Here is a 23,459-nt window from a genome sequence, read left to right on the forward strand (position 1 = left end):
CTCCAGTTGACAGAATGGAAAGTCTTAAAAGGGAATTACATAAAATGAAGAGGGTTGAAAATTCAGTTAAATACAAGACTTAGTAAAGCAAAGAAAGTAATTTCCGAGATTCAAGGAAAGCTCATAGCTTAAATAAATCCAAAAGTGACCAATTTGGGTCCATAAAAGAAAATCGTAGATCTAAAACTAAAATCGTTTCGTGAATTTGACTATGAAATATAGACCAGAAAGATCCAAGCTTAGACGAAAATGTCAAGCGAGAAATTAAAAGTCACCATAACAACAGTTATTGAAAATCAATCGCAACAAATAAGGCCTACGTAGAGCATCCAATCACCGAAGTAAATCTGACATAATGGAACTCGTTTACCAAAGGAAAGTGTTCCACCAACGCGTGACTGACATTACCATGAGATCAATATAACGTTCCGCATGAAATTGAGCGGCGGTAATGCACACGAGTTCGGAGGTACATGTACGCCAACGGTCCGGAAAGTTCAATGTAATCAACCGACTTAACTACAGGATACCTGTCTGTATCGATCGAAGTGCATCAGAACCAATATCAACAAATAAAATTACGGACGTTTTCATTAAGATTTAAGCGACATAACCAAATCGCTATCTTACATATAAGGAACATTGATAGTAAATTCAAAAAGTCTTGAGGGGTAAATTACATTGAAGCAAGTAAGTCAAAGTTACGCACATCGCAATATTAATCGACAACATATTTGTCCAGTGTGGTGGACGTGTTTTTCAACAAACGGTCGGCATTGTGCTCCTTCACTTGCTGACCTATTCCTTCACTCTTATAAGGCTGACTTTATAGCTGATCTGACCAAAAAGAAAGAATATCGTTTGGCTAGATCCTTCAATCTCAAATTCCGCAATATAGATGACGTATTATCTTTAAACAATCCTAATTTCGGGGATTTGATACATCGCATCTACACAAAAGAACTTCAGATAAAGGATACACCAGACACTGTGAAGTCAGCCTCATATCTTGGCCTACACTTAGAAATCGATGGTAGAGGAAAACTATTGACGAAACTTTACGAAAAACGTGATGACTTTTCATTCAGAATTGTCAACTTTCCTTTCATCTGTGGCAACACCCCTTCGGCGTATCTAGTGTTCATATCACAACTCATACGTTATGCCAGAGCTTGCCGAAACTACGCAGACTTTTTTTATCGCGCTAGAACTCTAACAAATAGGCTTCTGGAACAGGGTTAGTTGCTACAAGATTGAAATCATCACTACAGAAGTTTTATGGTCGTCATCATGAACTCGTTGATCGTTATGGTGTATCCATCAGCACAATGAAAACTGATTTATTCTACGGGTCATAGTTTTCCTTTCCTCGCTTGTCTACCACGGACTTGACTTTTTATGAGCAACTCGGTGTGCATACTTACCTGTTTCTGGACAGTTCATGATGACGACCATAAAACTTCTGTAGTGATGACTTTAATCTTGTAGCAACATATCCCTGTTCCAGAAGCATATTTTTTTAGAGTTTTAGCACGATACAAAAAGTCTGCGTAGTTTCGGCAAGCTCTGGCATAACGTATGAGTAGTGATATGAACACTTCATACGCAGAAGCCGAAGGGATGTTGCCACAGATGAAAGGAAAGTTGACAATTCTAAATGAAAAGTCATCATGTTTGTCGTTAAGTTTGGTCAATAGTTTTCCTTTACCATCGATTTCTAAGTGTAGGTCAAGATATGAAATTAAATCATGAAATGTGAAACTCTATAAACTAGTTGCAAAATATCCTGCAAAACACTGCTAAAATATACTTCCGTTGTTAATAACACTCGGGTTAAGATTAATCATTGTAGCGAAGCATGACATTTTATCAATAACTATATCTGCTGCAATCCTTTTTGTTTGAATAAAAAGTATAAAAGTGACTGACGGCAACTTAAGAAACGGGATATTATCGGTGTAATCCTTAAAATAAACGTGTTCATGTTATTTCAGAAATTGAGTGCTTCTTTTGATAGATCGTGATAATCTATTGATGTTGAAATGAATTCCTTGACTATTATCTGATTGTCTTTTGTATTATCAGCCCGGAGTTTTTTTGTAAAATTTAAAATCTGAGAGTTGAAATCCTTATCTGAGACATAGCATTGAACATTCCAGGCAACTACAGCTCACCCTTTGTCTACAGATTTGATGCCAATGTCTAAATGCATCTTGAGATGGCGGAGGAAGGCCTGCTCAGTCAATGTCTTTAGGTCAAAAGATAGTTTCAACGGTACCCCAGGAAACGTTATTTACGCTATTGTTTGGCAACTGTCAGTCTTCTTTTCGATACATTTTGCCCCTGACGAAGACTGAAACAATTCGACGCATATTCTTTATATTTTTTTTTAAATCTTATTTATATTTTATATGTATGTAGTTTATTTTTACCTTTCAAACGTGGCTATTGTTCACTCATTCATTATTCTTATTTACTATTAATTTAAGCCACTTTACAACACATATTATTGTTAATTATATGACAGTGGTGACATTCCATAAAATATTGCTTTACTATTTGAGAGTCTTATGCCAACTACCTGAAAACATTAAAGCCAGGAATATCATTAATTTGATTTGAATTGTCTATCTATTTGTATCGATTTGGCATTGCAGTACAAGATAACTTTTTTCCTATCTTGGGAATACTATTACTTGTTGTAACATTTACAATTCGATTTTTTACGAATTTACGAAAGCCAATACTGTACGAGAATGATTTATTTTCTTTCTGATTAAGGAACAGGACAAGCGTGCTTTTTGCGATGTACCATGCCAACATGATTGTTGCAACATTACCAAGGAAACCAGTAAGTGAAAACAACCACTAAGTATAGTCATGTATTTGGATAAGCTTTGAGTACGTTCTTATTTTGCGTGAACATTCCTTCTATTGCAGAAACTATTTTTTGAAATTGCATGCTTTTTGTAAGCGAAACATATAGATTATAATTGCTTAAATTAATCATCATTGATGTGATTTAATTTCTCTATTATTAGAACTTTTTTGCAAGAGGTACACATGTTCGTTATTCAATCAATCAACACACAAAAATTGATACCAACAAAAAGTTCATAAACAGTACTTAATTTTCAGAAAATATGTTGCATTTTTGCCTGTGTATGGGTAAAATTAAATTCGGATTATTTTAATGTCAAGACATTCTCTAATCAAACTGATATATGCAAGTGTGGAACTTTTACAAATCTTTATGCTGTATTCACATTCGAAGAAGGAAAATAGCTTTTTAAACAGAGTTAAGAGTATATGTCTACTGTTGGATTAATCGACAAAAATGGTACGCAATTATTACACTACATAGACTTAAAAAACAAATAAACAAAGATATAATAGAGTGAAGCACTGATCGATCATATTTTCGAAACATAATATAATACGATGCACATCCATGTACATTGTATAAACAAAAGTAAAATAAAGTGGTAAAATTGAGTATATGTCTACTATTGGATTAATCGACAAAAAACGGTACCCAATTTTTTACACTGCATATTCATCAAATTACTAAACAAAATGTTAATAGAGTGAAGCAATGATCAATCATATTTTCAAAACCTAGTATAATACAATGCATATCCATGTATTAACAATGGTAAAATAAAGTGGTAATATTGGTTTAACTAGATAATTGACAGTTTTACCATTCATATACAGCAAGTAATTTATTCTAAGACAGAAAGGTTTTCATTCGCTTCTTGACCTTCTTGTTACAGTAAAGACAGAAATCCATTTTATCTGCACATGTTTCACATGTTACACGGTGGCCACAATCAATGAAGAGCATGCAAGTATTATTAGTCTTGCATCGCATACATTTCAGCTGTTCTTTCAATTTCTTGTTTGTTTCCAGAAGTTTTTGGGGATCTGCAAAAGTTAAAAAAAACTCACGTTATAGAGGCGAATCATTAGGGAGAACGTTTTCTCGAGAAATCATAAATAAACTTTTGCATAGTACGTACTCATTTAAAAAAAAAATATATTAACTAGATACAAAATACAAATTATTAGGACCATTTGAATGCAATGCATTATACCATGAAACTTCTTGTTCATGTATACAAATATTACAAATAAGTATGTACCTATTATTGTTAGGAGAACGCACAAACAACATATGGCACAACATATTACCTTTTTCGCATGGTTGTTCAGCTTTGGTGTTTTCGACTGCAAATAAAACTGAATATTTAAAATGTATATCGCTAGACAAAAGAAGCAATTTAATATTGTATTAAAATTAAATGTTGTTTGTAAACGTTGCATCATGCAAAAATACTAATACACGCCTTGAAAAACATAATGAATAAAAAAAACAATAGAATGTTTTTAAATGTACCTGTACTGTCTTCTTTTTTTTATATTTTTTGTCGCGAAAAACGCACACTTTATCATTTAGCTGTGTAGGATATTAAACTTAAGTACAAAAGTCAAGAAAATAAGTTACTCAATTTGATTTCTTATGAAACTCGTGAATGCAGCTGTCATAGATAGTAAAAAATATTAGATTTAAGTTAAAGGAAACATATGTATGTTAGAGCATTAGTTGACTTTATAAACCATGAGTATTCTGGATTTTAAATGCACTCATTTACCTGAAAATGGACTATTTTTCTTACGGTCATTGTCATATATAACGGTCATTGCCCATTCAACTGTCAACTCTTTAATTTCTGAAAGCACATATTCGAAACATGTTATTTCTTTGGATCTATGGCAAAGTAAATGTATTTCGTTGCATACTACCGACACATTACTGGTTTATGCATAAATAATTCTGAACTGATTTAAAATCTAAAGTTTTAACTTTTTTATTCGCAATGATTGCATCAGATTAAAGGCTGTGTATAACACGTGTTGAATCTGTTTTTGTGATGTTTATGATATAGTATGTAATTTCAGTAATAAGATATACAAATGTATTCTGAAATTGTCTAATTCATTTCAGCCATTTACATTAACTCGCTTAGCTTAAAGTAGATACAATATGTTTTCATTCCTGATCCTGCTTGTCAACTACCCCAATTATATTTCAACGAATAGACATATATAGTTTTTTTCACTGCTAATCATAATAGTATTCTACAACTGAATTGAAATTAACAAGACAAAGATACGGACAGTTGACATATAATGTATATGTCTTAACAAAATCTTAACATCATTCTGACGATAACATTTCTTATATATAACAATACTTTGTTCATAATGTTAAAAGTTATCTTTAACTCTTACCATTTTGCTTTGAAAACTGATCAATTGCGTAATTGATTTCGTCCTTTGCTATACAAAGTTCCTGTAGTTGATCTCGAACGGATGTAAAGGAAATTTCTAAAAGAAAAAAAATAAGTAAAACTAGTTATTATTGTGTAGGACATCAACACAGATGTTCTCATTGTCACAGGAGTTCGTAAAACCAATGTCTATGTGTCCATTTTTTTCTCGATTAAAAAACAAAATAAATTGTCGACCGACAGCCATCTTGGATGGTGGCCATTTTTATTGTTCAATATAGCCGACCCAAAGTCATTGTGGTGACCTATTTGCAAATCGAGAATGAAGACACTACGACAAATCCCTATTTTTATGAATTTTGAAATGGCAGCCATGTTTAAAATTTCAAAATCTGTTTGCATGGTGCCCTATTTTTGTGCCAAGTTAAGTTTAAATCCACCCATTCGTCTCAGAGGAGTTCTACCGACAAAAGTATACAAGAAATAATTATTGTAACTGTAATGTTAATAAATAAATTAATCTGGTGAAATGGTTTCTTGAAAATAACATTTCTATTTGAGCTTGTATAATTATATTTTTAATATATAAATTTCATAATTAAAAGAGTTCAAAGTGGTCATGTTAATTTAATTCATAATATGCATACATTATTTCGAAGAAAGTTGACAATTTACGTCAATGATTTTTTTTAGAAAAAGAGAGGTCCTCGATTTTTACAAACGTTAACACCTGCATAAAAGACATTTGTAATTTAACAGTACCCTCTTGCTTTTCTGTATGTTCAGCTAGTCCACTCATGCGCGGAAAATTGCGTTAGTTGTTGTTAGAAGACTTTGCTCAGTTAAGATTTTATTTTTTACTATTAAAAAGTGTTAATGTTTGTGATATTTTAGTGTTAGCAAAATCATTACAATTATTTATGGCCTTTTTTTAATCATTTTTGAGGTTGTATATAAATGGGTTTCCTCTGAAAACTGTCTTTTGAATTATTTTATTCGTGTGTTAATCTGGATGTTGGATTTCTCAACTTAACCACTGGATATAATGCATCATTACTTTTTTTATGCGTAGAACAATTAAAGTTACCATGCTTTGCCCATGTGCTTTTGTTACTTTGTATGTATGATTTTAGTTACTTCATGTTCTTTATTGTGTATGTCTGTTTTCCATGTCTGGTCTTTGTCCCCTGATTACATTCTTTTGAATTCCATATTTTCCTTCTATTGCTGTTGGATAACCTATGGGATGATATATACATGTATAATAAACGGTAAGTAATTTACCAATTGCAGTATTGAAATTTAAGGTATTCTGTAAACTCATTTTTCTTCTTGTTTATAGGCAGTTTGATATGAAATTGGACTGCATGCTATGGATTGCCATGAAGACAATCCAGAACAAAGGTATTTATGTACATATACGGTCAAACTTTGAATAATAATGATAATAAGAAACCTACCACTTCGTTCGGACAATCGTGTATTTTAATATTCTCATTCTCAGAACTTTTTAAAGTTCTGAACAAAAATCTACAAATATATATGAGTTACCTCGTGATTCGTTATCGCGACTGGCTGACACTTCTTCTTCTTGTCTTCGCTGGAGACAAAATGACGAGAATTCGTAGAAGAATAACATTGCAAATCAATCTTTAATGTGTACGAGGAATTGAAGTCTAATTTGATAAAATAAGGTAAGAAAGAATATCGGTCGTTAAAGCTTAATTTCTTTTGGGAAACTATGGAGCAAAGAATTCAAAGAACAAAAACACACAAGCATACAGATTCACAATCCTATGACATCTAAACAACTGAATCCTGCAGTAAATTTATTGCAGAACCTTACCTGTTGAATAGACACTATCCATTTATTTAACACTATTAAACACTAAGTATTTCTACACAAAATCAAATACAAAATGCTTTTTGAAGATAATATAAAAAATGGGGGATTTTAAATTTCACATAATGACCTACTTGCTTATGAGAAGTTAAAACAAAAGACAAAAAAAAAACAAAAAAAACAAAACAAAAAAAACAAAACAAAACAAAACAAACAAAACAAAACAAAACAAAAAAACAAAACAAAAACAAACAAACAAACAAACAAACAAACAAAACGAAACGAAACGAAAAACACACAAGACATACCATTGTCTGTCTCTTTATTTCCTCGATGTATTCTCGTCCTTTCATCTTGATAACATATTTACAGAAAGGAAACCATCTGGTGTGTTCCTCCCAAGGATCATCTTCAGGTTCCCAGTTTCGGAGGCCCCCATCACAGTAGTGGCATCGTACTATATCTTCCTCCCCTTAAGGAAAATGGCCAAATTCATCAATTTGGAATACTTCTAAATGCAAATATGTATTGCATGAAAGACAAAATTTACCGAATAATTTTTAATATACCATAACTACATAAATTTAGCTTTATTACAGTGATACAGAAGAGGAAGTTGAACGATCTTCTTTGCAGACGAATTTGGTTCTTTTTATTTAATGATACGTGCATCGTTTCATTATTTTTTATCATAGGCGAATGCCGTTTCACAACAAATATGACGCTTAAAACTCTAATAATAACAGATAAGTTATTCTAAACTGAAAACTTATTTAATTACCAGTGAAGAAAAAACCAGCTTCTGCTAAGATGTCTGGAGTTTGAGAAATATCCTCTCTCCATCCATCAAATGTGTTTATACGTGACTCTTTGTCATCAAACGCAGCATGTTTTGGATTGTAGATCTACAATTAAAGAATTGGCAAAATAAGATGCCATTTTCTTGAACATAATCAAGTGACCATTTTACAAAATGACTTAAATTAATATTACAATAACGTGTATAAAATCACTATTTTATCAAGAAATAACAATTTAAGGCCTAGCTAATTCGAACGCATGTCAAAAAAATATTTTGCTTTCAAAAGTTCTCATCTCATTTAGAAGAGTAGGAGAGAAGTGTACCCCTGTGGTATCTTATTAGTCGATGATCATGCACATTTTTCAAACAAAAACTCTTTCACGTGATAGATGCTTCACTAATATTCACAGTCAGTTGTAACTTGCAAGAGTAATTCAGTAAGTTAAACGTTTAATACATATTAATCACAAAAGATGATTACCCGCTTCCAATCCTTTTGAATATCATGAACAAAACCATTTCCTCTTACGTGCATGAGGTATCCACAGGTTGGACTATGTCGTGCATGTTCCGTCCAGGGGTCGTCTTTTGGGTCCCATTCAGCAAGTCCTAAGTCACAACAGAAACATCGGACGATGTCATTTTCTCCTAAAAAGATATAACAGAAACGTATTGACTCGAGAAACAGGTACGATAGCAATAAAAATAAAATAATAATTTTTTTTTTCAAAGATCGTAACACAATGGTTTAAGAAAATTATTTTTAAAGATATTCAACACGAGCGCTCTTCAAATTTCAATATATTCGAATGAAAAACAAATAAAGCTTTTTATAAGGGGACAATAAAAATGTACAGTTTGCATTCTATATATTGATATAAAAAGCACATTTGGTCACAAAGAATTTCCTACAAAAAAAAAACAAAAACAAAAACAAAACAAAACAAAACAAAAAACAAAATACACAAAAAACACGACTTGCCTTCAATATTATACGAACAAACACATCAAAGAAACTGATCGAAAATGTTAACCTTTATGGGGATTTATTTTTTATACCTGTGTAAAAATATCCAGCTTCAGCTAAGTGCTTAGCCTTTTGTTTTGATTCAAACTTCCATGAAATGAAAGTTTGCATTCGCGATTGTAAGTCTTCATATTCTTTGTACTTAATGTCTATAACATTCACTGATTCAGTTGCTTGACTATTCATTGCATCAGTAGTATTTATTTCATGTATACCAGGAGTGATATGTGAATCCGTCATAATAAGATGATTTTGCATCGAGCTACCGTCAGCCTCTGTTTCTTTTTTGTCTCTTGATTGTTTTAGTATGGGGCTGTTTTTTAATTCGGTTGAATTATTTTCAGGACTCATTGTTAGTTGATTGACAATAACTGTTGTAGGCTTAGGCTTAAAATTGTTATCGATGACAAACTGACAATTTCGTTTTAGTCTAGCGTGAGCTTGATTTGGATTTTCGCCGTGCAACCATTCTTCTACATCTGTTTCTAAACCACATTCGAAACAATGAACAATACTGTTTTTGCCCCTGTAATAGAAACCTGCTTCCGCTAAAAACTTTGGATATTGCCTCTTTGATTGCCATTGTAAAAAAGTATGAATTCTTGCACATGCTGTTAAAATTTTCGAATCGTATTTTTCTTCCTCATTTTTGATTTTCCAAAATGATGGATCGAGGTTAGCTGGTTGATAACTCATTCGATTGGCCACCAGGTTAGGCGAATGTAGCTTAATTAATTTGCCTGCATTTGTCTCCTGGGGTCTAGTTTTTAGGAAACTGCAATTTCTACATAGATATATGTAATCGTTGCGGGTCTGTTTTGGATTCATTGTTTGTCGCCGATAGTTTTTTGTCTCATTATTCATACATTTAAACTTTTGCCTATGCCTATAGCTCGTCTTCTGAAAACCTGCAAAACATGTTTCAAACACAACAGTAACCAACAAAAAAATTTAAAGGTATTTAGGTTATGAATTAATGTCATTATATCAATTACTTTGTGTATACGCAATGCGTGTCTCTTATCATAAACCTTCTGGTGACTTTTGCAAGCAAGCAAGGATAATTAGATTTTGTTTTTGTTATTAAGTTGCATAAGTTACCAAGGATTAAAGGTCAAATTATGATTATGAATAGGCATCAAATTTGAGTGCAATTTAAGAGATAACCTAATATTTATATGCTGCACACAGTCATAAATCCATATAATATCGATAATGAGTAACATGTGTGAAAGTAAAGTAAGTAAAAATCATGTCGTTTTACTGCCATTTTTTTTTATCTTCGTTATATACATAAACTAGTAAGAACATCTATATTATCCACTAAATACATCGTTTTTTATAAGTTAAATTTGTAAACTTTGGACAATGTGTACTTGTGTTTGTATCAAGAATGATTCTATCATTATTCACTTTTGAACAATTAAATAAACTAGAGGCTCTAGTGAGCCTGAATCGCTCAGCTGGTCAAAAATAGTCGTTTTAGCTGCATCTTGACCCTACCGTATGTTTTTTTTTTATATTTTAACAAAAATTATTTAATTAATAGAGAGCATCATATTTGTCCGTCCGGTTTTCATTTATAAAATAATCTCTTATAGTTTTTTTTTACTCTTCAGGGCCAATAACCCCAACATTGGCCAATAAACTTAATAAGAAATTCGACATTCGTCTATCTCACCATGCTGATCCATTTTACCCCGTGAATATTGCTAAACTCATTGATTTTCGAGTTTTTTTTCCACAAATCCCCAATCTTGGTTCACGACTGCCATGTTTTTCGACAGTTCCAAAATCTCCACTCAAAGACTGTAAAGGAAATCCTAACAGACATTCACTTCATGTTTGGTTACAACCCATTCTACTCAAAGGAAAATATTTTCAAAGTTGAATATGTAGAATTCGAGGGAAAAAATCCATTTCAGTACTCATATACCTCAAGGAGAATTTGCATAATTTTGCAATTTAGGCCAGGTGAGCTAAAACAAGTTTCATCCTTTATATCATAGTTATATGCCTTAATCTTGTTGGAGAGTGCCCTGATATCTTCCAGTTTCCACGCTAAGTAAAAGTGCAGATATTCTTAATTTGTTTAGGTTTTCCTATGTTCAAATTCGTCATTAGAGAAAGATGTTTTTTCATCTCAAAGTTGTTTTTAAATTAATATGTAAATTATGTACAAAGTTTCCCATTTAACTATTCAGACTTTTGTTTGTACCACTGATTAATATAGTATGTTCTAGTGATATCTTTATATATTTTCTTGAAACAGTTTTCATTACATTGTCATTATAATTAAGGTTTGGTTTAGTGTAATTTATGTCCCATATAAAAATGATAATTTTCATAAATCAGACTTGAAATTAGATCTGAAGAAATAGTCAAACAGCTGGAAGTGTCCACCGTGAACCCCCACCCCAACTCAACAACAAGATACCTCTATGCCTCCTATTGCCTAATAGATTTGTGATTTTATTGGAGTAGAGATACCATTCTTTGTAAATGAATTTGAATAAGTTATTTTATGCATTACTTAGATTGATTAAAATGCTAAGAATGTATATGGATGTACTGACTATAAACAAAAGCTGCCCATTACATGTGAAATGGATTATAAAATATGAAATTCAAAAATTCCCTTTTTCATGAAAAGGTCATTATTGTCACCTTAAAGCTTAACTTAATCGCCTGAAATGAGCAGATATATTGGATACATAGAAAATAACAACAAAATTATCCAACACGCCTTTTTTTACATCAATAAGAAACAGAAGTATGGACACAGTATTAGTGTATGACACAGTCAATCATTAGGGCTTAAAAGTAATTTGGACACTATGTTATCAAAAAAAAAAATAATAATAAAAAAAAAATAAATAAATAAATAAATAAATAAATAAATAAAAATAAAAATCGAATAAATATTTTAAAAATGAGACCAAAAATAAAAATAGTCGTTTTTTTGTTGTGATCCCTTTGCCTTCTTATGACTCGAAAACCAAAGAGGTATCTAAAATGTTATTGAAAAACCAAATTCTAATTGAATTCATCTTTTATACTATTCGATCATGGCATATCTTAAATATTACATTTATGAATGCACAGATATTTGTACGTTCATACCAATTTTTGAATGTTTATCACATTTCTTATACGAAATGGTTCCCAATTATACGAATATATCGATTAAGTAGAAAATAAATCGAATTATTAAAAATGCAAATTCTAATCGCTTTAATTTATACTTAATTTTCGGTAAATCATGCGTTTCATTAATTCAAACAACAAAAAAAAAAACAAACAAAAAACAAAAAACAAAAACAAAAACAAAAACAAAAACAAAAACAAAACAATAAATACATAGATCTGAATCTAATTCGAATCAAATTCATGCAACGTTTTGATTTGTAATACATATAGTTCATGGCTATTGTTTTTGCACTGTCATCTGTGTCGTTGATCTTAAATTTAATTCCCTAAGAATTTTACCTCAATCGTGTCCTCCCTCGGTTGTGAAGCTGCAGTAAGTTTGTTTACGCTCCATGACCGTAAACTATCGATTAGTATAATAATATTGCTAAATGTAATGTATTACAGTATAAATATTGCAAATAAGCACCCAATTATGATTAGACATAATTTATATTATGATGAAATTAATCACAAATTAAAAAAAAATTATTTACAATTGTAAAAATCCTACTATTAAATGAGCCCAACTTTGGTATATTGACTAAAGACAATGTAAAATGACAAGATTCATTTGGTTATTCCATTTCTTTATATCTTCAAGTATAAGTCTTAAATGGACTATTTATATCGATTGTGGGGGTTATAACATGAACTGTTTAGGAATGATGGGCGAAACCAATTGGTCAGAAACAAGCAGTTTCTTGATGTTCTGTTAATAACTTGAGTAAGTGAATGGATCTCTGTAAGATTTTATCACAATGCGTCAATCCAAATAAAAAGCTTCGTCGAACGCAGAATGATACGACTGCAGCCAGTTAAACTCTGTTCATTTGAGGCAAGTGGGAACACAATATTAGTTTTTGACACACTTAAAATGTGACTTACAGTTCATTATGGACACAACACAACTCTTATATACTCAATACTACACAATGTTTTGACATTCAATTTAAGTACAGATGTCTGCTAAATGGTGTATTCGTGGATTTCTTTGTACCTCATTATCTCATAGATAGCATATGATAGGGTTAATTTGGTAAGCATACTTCTGAAAGCTCTTGGATCGAGGCCGGGATTTCTTTATAAAATCCGATAAATCAAATTTTCAAAATCGCACCAAATATTAAAAAGTCTAGTCCATTCAGGCATTTGATTGAAAAAAGCAGGCAAAATTTTTTTCATGAGGAATTTCGACAAAAACAATTCAATTTCAGACCAGAAAAAAACAAGCTTTATCAAGAAATAAAATGTTTCTGACCCTTTTGTGTCCCTTGATTTTACTTGCCTCTAGTCACAACCCAAAACATCAGACCGAGTCTAACTTTTGTAGCATGGTACATGTACCTTATAATAAATAAAATGAAAACAAATTCATTCACTAATAGTAACTAAAGTTATGTATGAACTTCTGGAAAATGCATATTTCTGCTCCCATGTGGCCCCTAAATTCTTAAAAGTACAAGTCTCTACCCAACCAAAGTCTGACCATTGTGGTTTAGGACATTGTTGAATAATATCATAGACATTCCTATGCTTCATATAATAAAGTTCCAGGAAATGCGTCTTAAAGGCCATGTTTTGCCCCAGTGCTAAATTGAATGGGGTATAACCCATCATATCGATACCAAACTTTCGTATGTGGTTTGGAACTCTGTTATAAAATTTTACGAAGATCAACCAACCAATACGCAAATTATCGCATGAAAACCAATTGTCTACGAAAGACGATGACGACATAGACGACGACAGAACCATAACAATACATTATCCCATCATTAGTTGTCGTATAAAAAAACCCAATGGCATTATTGCCACAACAGTCTGTTGTACCTGCATATTTTGGGTCAAATGTCGACACACGATTCATATTGGACTTTTATTAGGGATAGATTAAGAACTTCTGGCACACATTTTTGCTGCCATTCTACAAATGCAACTCCAAACAGAAACACGTAATATATTTTAGTTGTTGACAACACAATAACATAACTGCAGATTCACTATAGTAAATTCCTGACAATATGCACAGTGCAATATGGAATCTAACAATCCTTCATTTTTTCAGGAGGAGTTGCGAACAACGCATCAGTTAAAGTTTTGCTGAAAAACTATTTAATTCAACCACTTCATTTCTACATTTGTGTACAAACCATAATTCTTGACAATATGCACATACCCACATGGTAATTTAACACCACATCAAGTTTCGTTCCAATCCTAAAAGTCTTTGAGGAGTTGTGGACAACCTATTTGTCCAAGTTTCGCAGAAAACCGCTTAGTTCAGCAGCCGTCATTTCTATATTTTTTTCTTCAAAAAGAAATAAAGTATGCACGTATCCATGTGGCTTGTTGCATCCAACTAAGTTTCATAACAATGTTGGAAGCTGCTTCGAAAATAATTTGGACAGACAGACGGAAAGACAGGATAAAACCTATTTACCCCAAATTTGTTTTGCAGGGTTTAATAAAGTTGGGATTGAATTTGGGGGTTGTGAAGTGAACGGTATGGCAAAGAGACAATAATTTGAGACGACATTGAAATTATCCACAAAGTGCCATACGCTAATAGGAAGACAAGGATTGATTTTAGTGCATGTACTGATCAGGATTTACGGACCACATCATTTTTGATCAAATTCATATCCTGTGTCAAAAATTTCATCACAATCCTAATTCAGAGCTGTTTCAATTGAACATGAATGACTCCATTGCTTGTTGAAATGTAAAAAATGTGTTCAAATCTGTATCGGTAGTATGTATCATTTTATTATATTTGTCCATGAGATGAATTAAAATTATTCGGTTGGAATTGTTTTAAATTTGCATATAGACTACTAATTGATTTAAAGGCGTTTATCGTTTGAGCTGAAGTGAGATTAGTATGTTGTAATATGTTTAAGAAAAAGGTTCGATGAAATAAACTTGAAATATATTATAAACATATATTTATTGTTTACTATGCGGTGAGAAATATTTCCTTTTCTACAACCAGCTGAGTAATTAACAAATTTATATAAATAAGAAAATAGCATACCATCGCCAATATTTCAAATAAGGCTTTAAAAATCTAAGCTAATGGAACGATGATCATAAAAACTCATCACAAAATTCACCTTAATAGAGAATAAAAAAAATCCACATTTTCCTCTTTTCTGCTAACTGAAAACATGGAGGCAAATTACTCACACATGTAAACAATATTTATACACTTTTGTAGTAAATTACAAATATGACTTTAAAGTACACATTCTTAGCTTTATTTTGACTATTGTTGATTAGAATACACACAAAGAATGTACTTAAAATGCGTAATGTTTTTTGGTATTACATAATAGTAACCAATTGACTAGGAAGTGGTTAGTGAGACCTTTACATGTTGAAACCTCGAAACGAAATTCCCTCCAAAAGAAATTTTGATGAAAGTTTTGGAAGATTGATAGGCATAGATGAAAAATGTTCCTGTCGAAAGATTCCAAAAGGAGATAATTGAGCGCAAAGGCTAACTCCATTTGAAGTGTGCGTATTTTCTCTTTGTGAGTTTGCTCAGATCATTTCTTCTTAACACTATATTCGCAGATATGATCATAATATCAAAACTCGTCCGTAATGGCCTTACATAAATAAAACCAAGGATATTCTTTGACTTTTTTATTTATTTTTTAGTTTTGAATACTGAAAAATAAGGAAATGTTCAAATTGAATTTTTTTTAGTTCTTTGAACAATTTTAATTTGTGTCAGAATCATCCTGTGTCAAACCTTAACCATAATCCAAACTCATAACTGTAACACACTACCATGTTTCTGCCCGAATTATTCTGGGTTCGACCAATGCGGTCGTATCAAAGTGCGCCCTGTGAAGCATTATATTTTTAATATATGATATAAATATAATATCATTATTGATTTTCACATTACTTTTTTCCTTCGTTTGAGTTTTGAATCAGGTTGATCGATATTATAATACAATGGCCACGTACAAAAACACGCAATATGCCAGTCATAAGGTTTAAGTGCGACATTTGTTTGGAAAATAAAAACTTACCGTTTGGGATATAAACATCAGATAACATGGTAGTTTCGAAGACTCTACAAAACAAATTTTATAAAGGTTAATAAATTGACCTTATAAACACAAAATAATGACTGTTTTCAATTGTTGGTAAGGTTTGGGATAAAAACGGTTTTTGGTTCGTTTACGCATAATAAACCGCGAGGCGTGCAGTGTAACCCGACCCAAAGTCGTATATATAATCCATGATCTAAATAACAATTGAACGTAATTCTTATTTTGAATCAAAAACAAAAACAAAAACAAAAACAAAAACAAAAAAAACAAACAAAAAAACAAACAAACGAAAATAGAACAAAAAGTAACCGTCTTTATAATATAAAATTAATACTTTTGAACGTAATGGAAAAGAAAAATGTTGCTTTATGTCACTGAACTATTACGAATTTCACAAGAATTAAACTATTTACCTAAAAGTAGATATAACTATATGTTTATTATCAAATTATAGATGTACCACTATATACATGTATATAGATTTTTTTGCTGGTTTAAGTAAATTTTAATTAAGGCAATGGCAAAGTATATAATATTCTTCTATTTTAAAAAAAATATTTATCAACTATACATATATATGTTTCGCGATCTGGAAACAAGTTAATCGCACATAATAAAAAAAACCAAACAAATATTTAACAGAATCAAAATGTTCCTTGTTTAAATGTATGTAAGTCTTTCGTAGATTTGAACAAGGCTTTTTTGTTATTTTCTGTGCCAATGGGCTGTTATACAAACTGATTTTATAAGGCATTGATGAATATATGGAAAAAAAACAAACCTTTTTAAAAATAAATTAAGAATAACAATATCTGATATTACAATTACATCTTGATTTTTCCAGTCACACGAAGGTTTGAGTCAAGGTGTGTTTTTTTTGTAGGTTATTGTGAAAAAAAAGATTTGTGTCAGAGACGACCACAAAAGTAAGACAGTCGTTAACCAATCTTACACACTAATAAGACATTCAATTTGTCACAATATTCAAAGATATATGACACAGTTGAAAACATGTGGATCGTTACAGTGCATGCATCTGTACCATAACTTATTCGTTCAACGTGCCATAGTTTTCCTTTCCTCTTCGGTCTTCCCTGGACTTGACATTTTTGATGGGCGATTTGATGGGTGTTTCTAGAAAAACAGAGTAAGCTAACCTTACCTGTGCACATGGTACATGCTCCCAGTTTTCACTGGTGTCCGAGTTGCTCATTTACTTTAGTTATTTTGTATGAATTATTTTGGTTATAATTGTTCTTTGTTGTGAATGTCTGTTTTTGTTTCGAGTCTCGCTCGATTCGTAGTTCCCTCGAATACGTTTTCAGATAGTCAAGGGCACTTTAAAAAGTTACTGAAGTAATTAATCTAACATATATTATTAATAGGGAGGTTGATAAGATTAGAGGAGATTCAGATTGATTTGGACAACAGACATACACAACAAAGAACAAGAAGTTCCTGAAATAATTCATACAAAGAAACAAAAGCAAATGAGCAACTTGGACTCCACTTGAAACTGGGAACTTGGAACATGTGCACCGGTAGGGTAAGCGTCCTTTGATTTTCTAGAAATGTCTGCCTAGTTGCTTGTAAAAAGTCAAGTAAAACAATGACACGTTGAACAAATCAGTTTTCATGGCGCACTGTAACGAGTTCATAATGACGCCCATAACACTTCTGTAGTGATGATTTCAATCTTGTAGCAATATAACCATGTTCCAAGAGACTACTTGTTAGAAGTCTAGCGCGATACAAAAAACATTCGGCAAGCCCTGGCATAACGTATGAGTTGTGATATGAACACTCTATACGTAGTTGCTGAAGGAATGTTGCAATAGATGAAAGTAGTTAACAATGCTGAATGAAAAGTAATCACGTTTTTCGTAAAGTTTGGTCAATAGTTTTCTTTCACCGTCGATTTCTAAGTGTAATTCAAGATATGAGGCTGACTTCACAGTGTCTGTAGTATTCTAATAGCATCCTTAAGACAGAAAAAATAAAGCCGTTCTTATGCCAGACCATGTCGAAAAAAGAATGATATTTAATAAAAAATCCAGCCCGTGCAATCATGAGACGTTTGATAGCTTAGAAGTTTTGTGGGCACACATGAACATATCTTTAAGCATTTTATATTATATTAACGTATTTTAAAAGTTCGAAGCTTGTATATAGGAAGATATCACCTTGCATAGATGTACTGTATTGTGCTAAAACATGCTTAATGTACTTTCAACTATTCAAAACCAACCAATCTAAAAAGGACGCAAAATCAAAGAGTTCTGTTGTATGCAAGAACAAAAATCAACTATCGTTGATTTAGAACTTTGAATATTTCAACTTATCGCAGATTATCTACAAAACGTAGACATAGTTCAAAAACTCTTGAGGGAACAACAGTCGCAAGTTCGTGTGTTAACTGTTTACAAACACAAATTCAATGTTAATCAAGACCATTTGGATTGTTTTTGGGTAAAGGTAGTTTCAAATGCACAATGTTTAAACATACGCGACGTAACTGATAGTTTCTTGAAAGGTCATAGATTTAATTGCATCTTTATACATGCACCTAAGTAGGCCCGTTTTCTTCGTAGAATTTTGAATAATCACAAATAAGATTTGAAATATTTGCCGAGGTATAAATCAAATATCTAAAGGCATGAAATGTATTACATCAGTTCTTTATTTTGGGCGACGAAGTGATTAGTAAAGAAGAGGTATAAAGGTGCCAGAAACTAAAATCGGAGTTGAAGCGATGTAAAAGGAAGGGTTTACACAGTAAACGTGTTTACAAATACCAAATCGACACATCACACGAAAATAATGAGCCTCAAATTAACTGAAAAGGAATACAAACACAAATGTTCGATAGAATAATAATTAATGGCCATATTTACTACACTAAGAGGGTTCCTACTTTATTTCGAAGATTTAGTAGTATACTAACAGATCAGGAAAAAATGAACATAAACAACAATTGTGACGAGATAGAAGAAAGAAAACGAACGACTATGTCCTACCTTTTCGTGGAAAAGAAACAGGAAGTGATAAACAAGATATATAAGCTATAAATAGAAGTTTATTTCATACTGGCTCATTAGTATATCTCTATATTAAATATGTGCTTCGAGAGATACAACGTCAAATTAAATCGATAATCATCAGATAAAACAGTTAAAAGATTTTGTGGGAAGTTATATATACATATTTATCTCTGTTTATTTTTGTCATTCAAAATTTTTTAAAGCGCGTGACTTTCAATGTGAATTGTCATTGCACCCACTTCATATAAATCTATATCATATATCATTCGCAATTTGAACTTTCCGAACATGCCGATCGCAAAACAAAGTTTAATGAGATTTTTTATTGTGGACAAGCTGATTTTTTTATTAGTTTAATAATTATGTTTTCCATTATATTTCATTTCGTTAAATTTGATCTGTTCTCTACAGTGGTCTGAGCTACTATACGCTTCATTGCATTTTGCATTTATTTCACATTGTGCCTAAAATCTGCTCACTGACTGTTACTTGTCAAATTATACTTAGGGGTTAGATGTCCTAAATTTTCCACTCGTGAGTAGTATTTTATTTTGGTATAAATACTCAGAGTTTTGTACAGTAGTTCAATGTGGACTTAGAAGGCCAAGATGTACATATTAGAAAGCAGTATAGCCAGCAGATAAGGTATGTATGATGTTCATCTTTTCCATGAATTTTTCATTTTTCGTACTGGTATTTTGCAAGTTAGAGCTTTTAGCAAGTTTCATTTTAATTTTTTTATTATTTTGATTTTGAATATCATTGAGTCAGTTTAATTGATTTGATGCTAAGGTACCTTGTTATAGTGAGTACTTATAACGAACTTGAATAGTCATTTTGTGTAGTATTATAGTTATCAGTGGGTATTACATTTAACTGCTTGATTGTTGAGTTATGCTCTATTTATGTGTTCAATCTGTTTTGGACATGCAAATGCGATCTGATTGATGTTATTTGTTTGAATATTTGCAATAATGTTCTATAATTTGCATATATTTGATAATTAAATTGTTTAGTATGCGTATTTATATGTCTGTTTGCTCTTATTTTTTTAGATCTTTTCAATGTCTTCTGAATCCATATTCAAGTTTTCTTTGGGCCATTAATTGCTATCGAGCCCCATTTGCTCACATTAAGGTGATCAAAGGTCAAAATTATGTTGGTTTTAAACTCTTTTGGATCTCATTTTAATAGGATATCTTAAGACCGAAGCCAGTTGAAGTCCGTCCACTTATTACATGTGCGGACATAATATTAGATTTTGACACAAAAAAGAAGATTACAGTTCATAATGGACACAACAACGCCTATGTTGCACATATTTTGAAACTTGATTTAAGTATAAAAATCTGCTTCATTGTTCATTCACGGACCACTTTGTACCTGATTATCTCAAAAACAGTAAATGATAAGATTAATTTGGTAAGTATACTTCTTAAACCTCTTGTATTTAGGCTTAGAATCCACTAACAAAAATTCAAAATCACACCAAAAAAGTATATTTGTTGGAGCATGGTCCACATTGGCCGCTAATAACTTGAAAACCGTAAGAGATATCTGAAATCTGATTGAAAATGCAGGCAGGGATTTGCATGAGGAATCTGATATTTTTGTTTTCAAAATCGCACCAAAAATTAAAAAGATTTGTTTTGCATGTGTCCCCTCTCCTTAGCCTATTGTATTAAAAAAGACAGTAAAAGATATTTAAACTATGATTAAATTTTCATGAGGAATCCAATGTTTTTTTTAAATCAGACCAGAAATTAACTTACTATCGTAAAGAAATATAAAAAAAACAAGATACTTGTTTCTTGCCCCTTGTGGTCCCTTATTCTAGGCACGTTAATGTCAGGACATCAGGAAAATGCATGTTTCCTGTCCCAATGTTTGATGTTCAAGTCTTTAACCCACAAAAATCAAAGCAAGCCTGACCATTGTGGTATAGAATATTGTGGGAAAAAATATCAATATGAATAATCTTCTCGTGTTTGTACAAAAGCGTATTTTCTTTCATGTTTTATTTCGTTCTGTTCCGTTGGATTTGCGCCATATCTATAAGCTTTACATATAAGTTTGAATCTCACTTTGGTAAAAGGGGTCTCGACTATGGATTTAGGTTTCACACTGGTGCATTTGTTGGTTTTCCCCTATCCGTTCTTTTTTTGTAAAGAAATTAAAAAAGAAGAATGCCGGTTTGATTATACAGATAACAATTTTACCTTTTCATACGGGTACACGTTAATGAGTACAAAACCAATTTTTGAATATTTGACGCCAATCCCCACTGTGATTTACAAACATTTGATCTAGTAGATGCTGACCAAAGGACGTTTTGATTGAAATTGAATTGTCACATGGCGACTTTGAATTAACTGTTGAAATATATTAAAAAAATCGAAAATTAAAGCATTCCCTATAATAGAAAATATGAGGAAAAAATTTGTAGCCTAAGCATTCTTGATAATTTGAATTAAATACTTTTTTCTTGGTGAAGGGGTTTATTTTACTTTGTGGAAGTTTAATGCATACCAGAATGTTTAAGTGGTCGATAGTTTACCTTTTGGCCATTCTTTTAAAAGTTCAACGATATATTTGCCTATCTTTACATATACAAAAACATCAGCTGCATGTTAGATGCGTGGAATCACTTACTACTAATGATAGGAATGTTTGTGATCCCTTTCCGTTTTAGAATAAGTGACCAAAAGGGGTATAAGTAAGTGATTTATTTAAACCAAAGTAGAAAGTCAGTTTTTCATGCATTTTGATTATTCCTTTTATTTGTGTTCCTTTTTTGTTTTTTGTTGAATACATATATCAGCAGATTTGATAAATTTAGGGCCGTTGTCGAGTGATAAAAGGTCAAAGGGGCCACATAAAAAATTCTATTTTTTGTCCGATTTCAATTTTTTTCCTTGATTCCGTATGGAAATCCCTGCTTCCATTTAAATCAGATTTCAGATCTCTTCAGATCCAACCTACCAACCGTTTATGACCATTTACAAAGAGTACAAAAAGGAGTCATGTAAACAAAAAACTCATGAGAGACATGCAATTCATAGATAGATTGTTCTTCCTTCTTCCTCTTTTATCCTCAAAACCCCAATGGTACAAAACTTTAAAAAATAACTTAAGTCTGAACTACTGTTCAGGACGTCGTCAATTTCATAGATTTTGATTGGAGTTAAGAAGACTATCAGACTGAAGTATATATTTTTTTTTAATTTTGGTGGCGCTGGGGCCAATGATTATTTAACACTGCAAGATAATCGTTATTTTTTTATTTGCGGAAAACGCAGACAACGACACCGACTTGTCATTATACGATCACAAATTTCTTGGGCTGTTGTAAAATATTTATTTTGATTCTAATAGGAACTAGTTTTCATGCTTTTTATTAAACGCAACCTAAGTGGTGCACACAATGTTGACCATGAGTTTCAATTGATTAAAACAATTACAATAATAAATACCAATCAGGTTATAAAATACTGTTGTTTACATCTCGACTAAATATAGATTATATACATAAATGACTTCGTTTCTGCGAAGACAATTATGACGTTATCATCTCAACATTATCGTCTCATCAATTCAGTAACATTTAGCATGTTCTCAATATATCGGTTACCTGGTATTGAATATAAAAAACACTTTTAATAGATAAACAAATATGTTTAACAAGTACTAACCTTCAAGTGAACAGGAAGTTTAAAATGAAATAATTTTTTTTACTTAATCTTGTTGGTTTGTCAATATGACGTATTTCCTAAAATAAACATTATATTGTTAGTGATTACGGTAATTTTTGTTCTTTGTAAATTGGATTTACCCCACTAAATAAGGTGAAGGTGTTATGCTAGGAGTATGTGTGCATCATTAACAATTTGCAATACTCTCCTGATTTTTCATGACATTTTAATCATTATTTTATTCACGTTTTATTACTAAAATAAATTAGATCATTAGGCCTGGTTTTTGTACAACCACAGATAAAATTGTTTGTATTGACTTTGGGGTATCACCCAAACTGTTTTAGAATTAAGGGCCAAGAAGGGACATAAAACAAGTATTTCATGGAATTAAAAAATATAACTCCAATAAAAGAGTAGGAATGTCTCTGATATTATTCCACAATACTCTTTACCACAAAGGTCAGACTTTGATTAACTTAGTTTTACTTTTAAGAAATG

General features: G+C 31.6%; 1 protein-coding gene and 1 long non-coding RNA gene across 3 annotated transcripts in view; one reads left to right on the plus strand and one right to left on the minus strand.

Moving 5' to 3' along the window:
- Positions 1-2,746: 2,746 nt before the first annotated feature.
- LOC148614266 (putative inhibitor of apoptosis) lies at positions 2,747-19,265 on the minus strand. The gene is made up of 11 exons (XM_088588269.1): positions 19,243-19,265; positions 16,202-16,245; positions 8,999-9,874; positions 8,421-8,587; positions 7,919-8,042; positions 7,446-7,609; positions 6,846-6,894; positions 5,296-5,391; positions 4,656-4,733; positions 4,195-4,230; positions 2,747-3,927 (listed from the first exon to the last, which is right to left on the minus strand). Exons 2-11 carry the CDS (start codon positions 16,227-16,229, stop codon positions 3,731-3,733), a joined length of 1,815 nt encoding a protein of 604 aa, XP_088444395.1. The 5' UTR covers positions 16,230-16,245; positions 19,243-19,265; the 3' UTR covers positions 2,747-3,730.
- A 192-nt stretch (positions 19,266-19,457) lies between these two features.
- Positions 19,458-23,459, plus strand: part of LOC148614267 (uncharacterized) — a 30,476-nt gene continuing 26,474 nt past the window's right edge. Inside the window, exons 1-2 of one of the 2 annotated variants that reach the window (XR_015923617.1) lie at positions 19,458-19,911; positions 20,461-20,688. This is a non-coding gene — a long non-coding RNA (uncharacterized LOC148614267). The remainder of the gene's footprint in view (positions 19,912-20,460; positions 20,689-23,459) is intronic. The other variant, XR_015923618.1, reaches the window with a different exon arrangement.

This window comes from Perna viridis, chromosome 6, assembly GCF_037379345.1.
Source record: "Perna viridis isolate PV_CMFRI_1.1 ecotype Kerala chromosome 6, ASM3737934v1, whole genome shotgun sequence".
NCBI classification, from domain to species: Eukaryota; Metazoa; Mollusca; class Bivalvia; order Mytilida; family Mytilidae; genus Perna; species Perna viridis.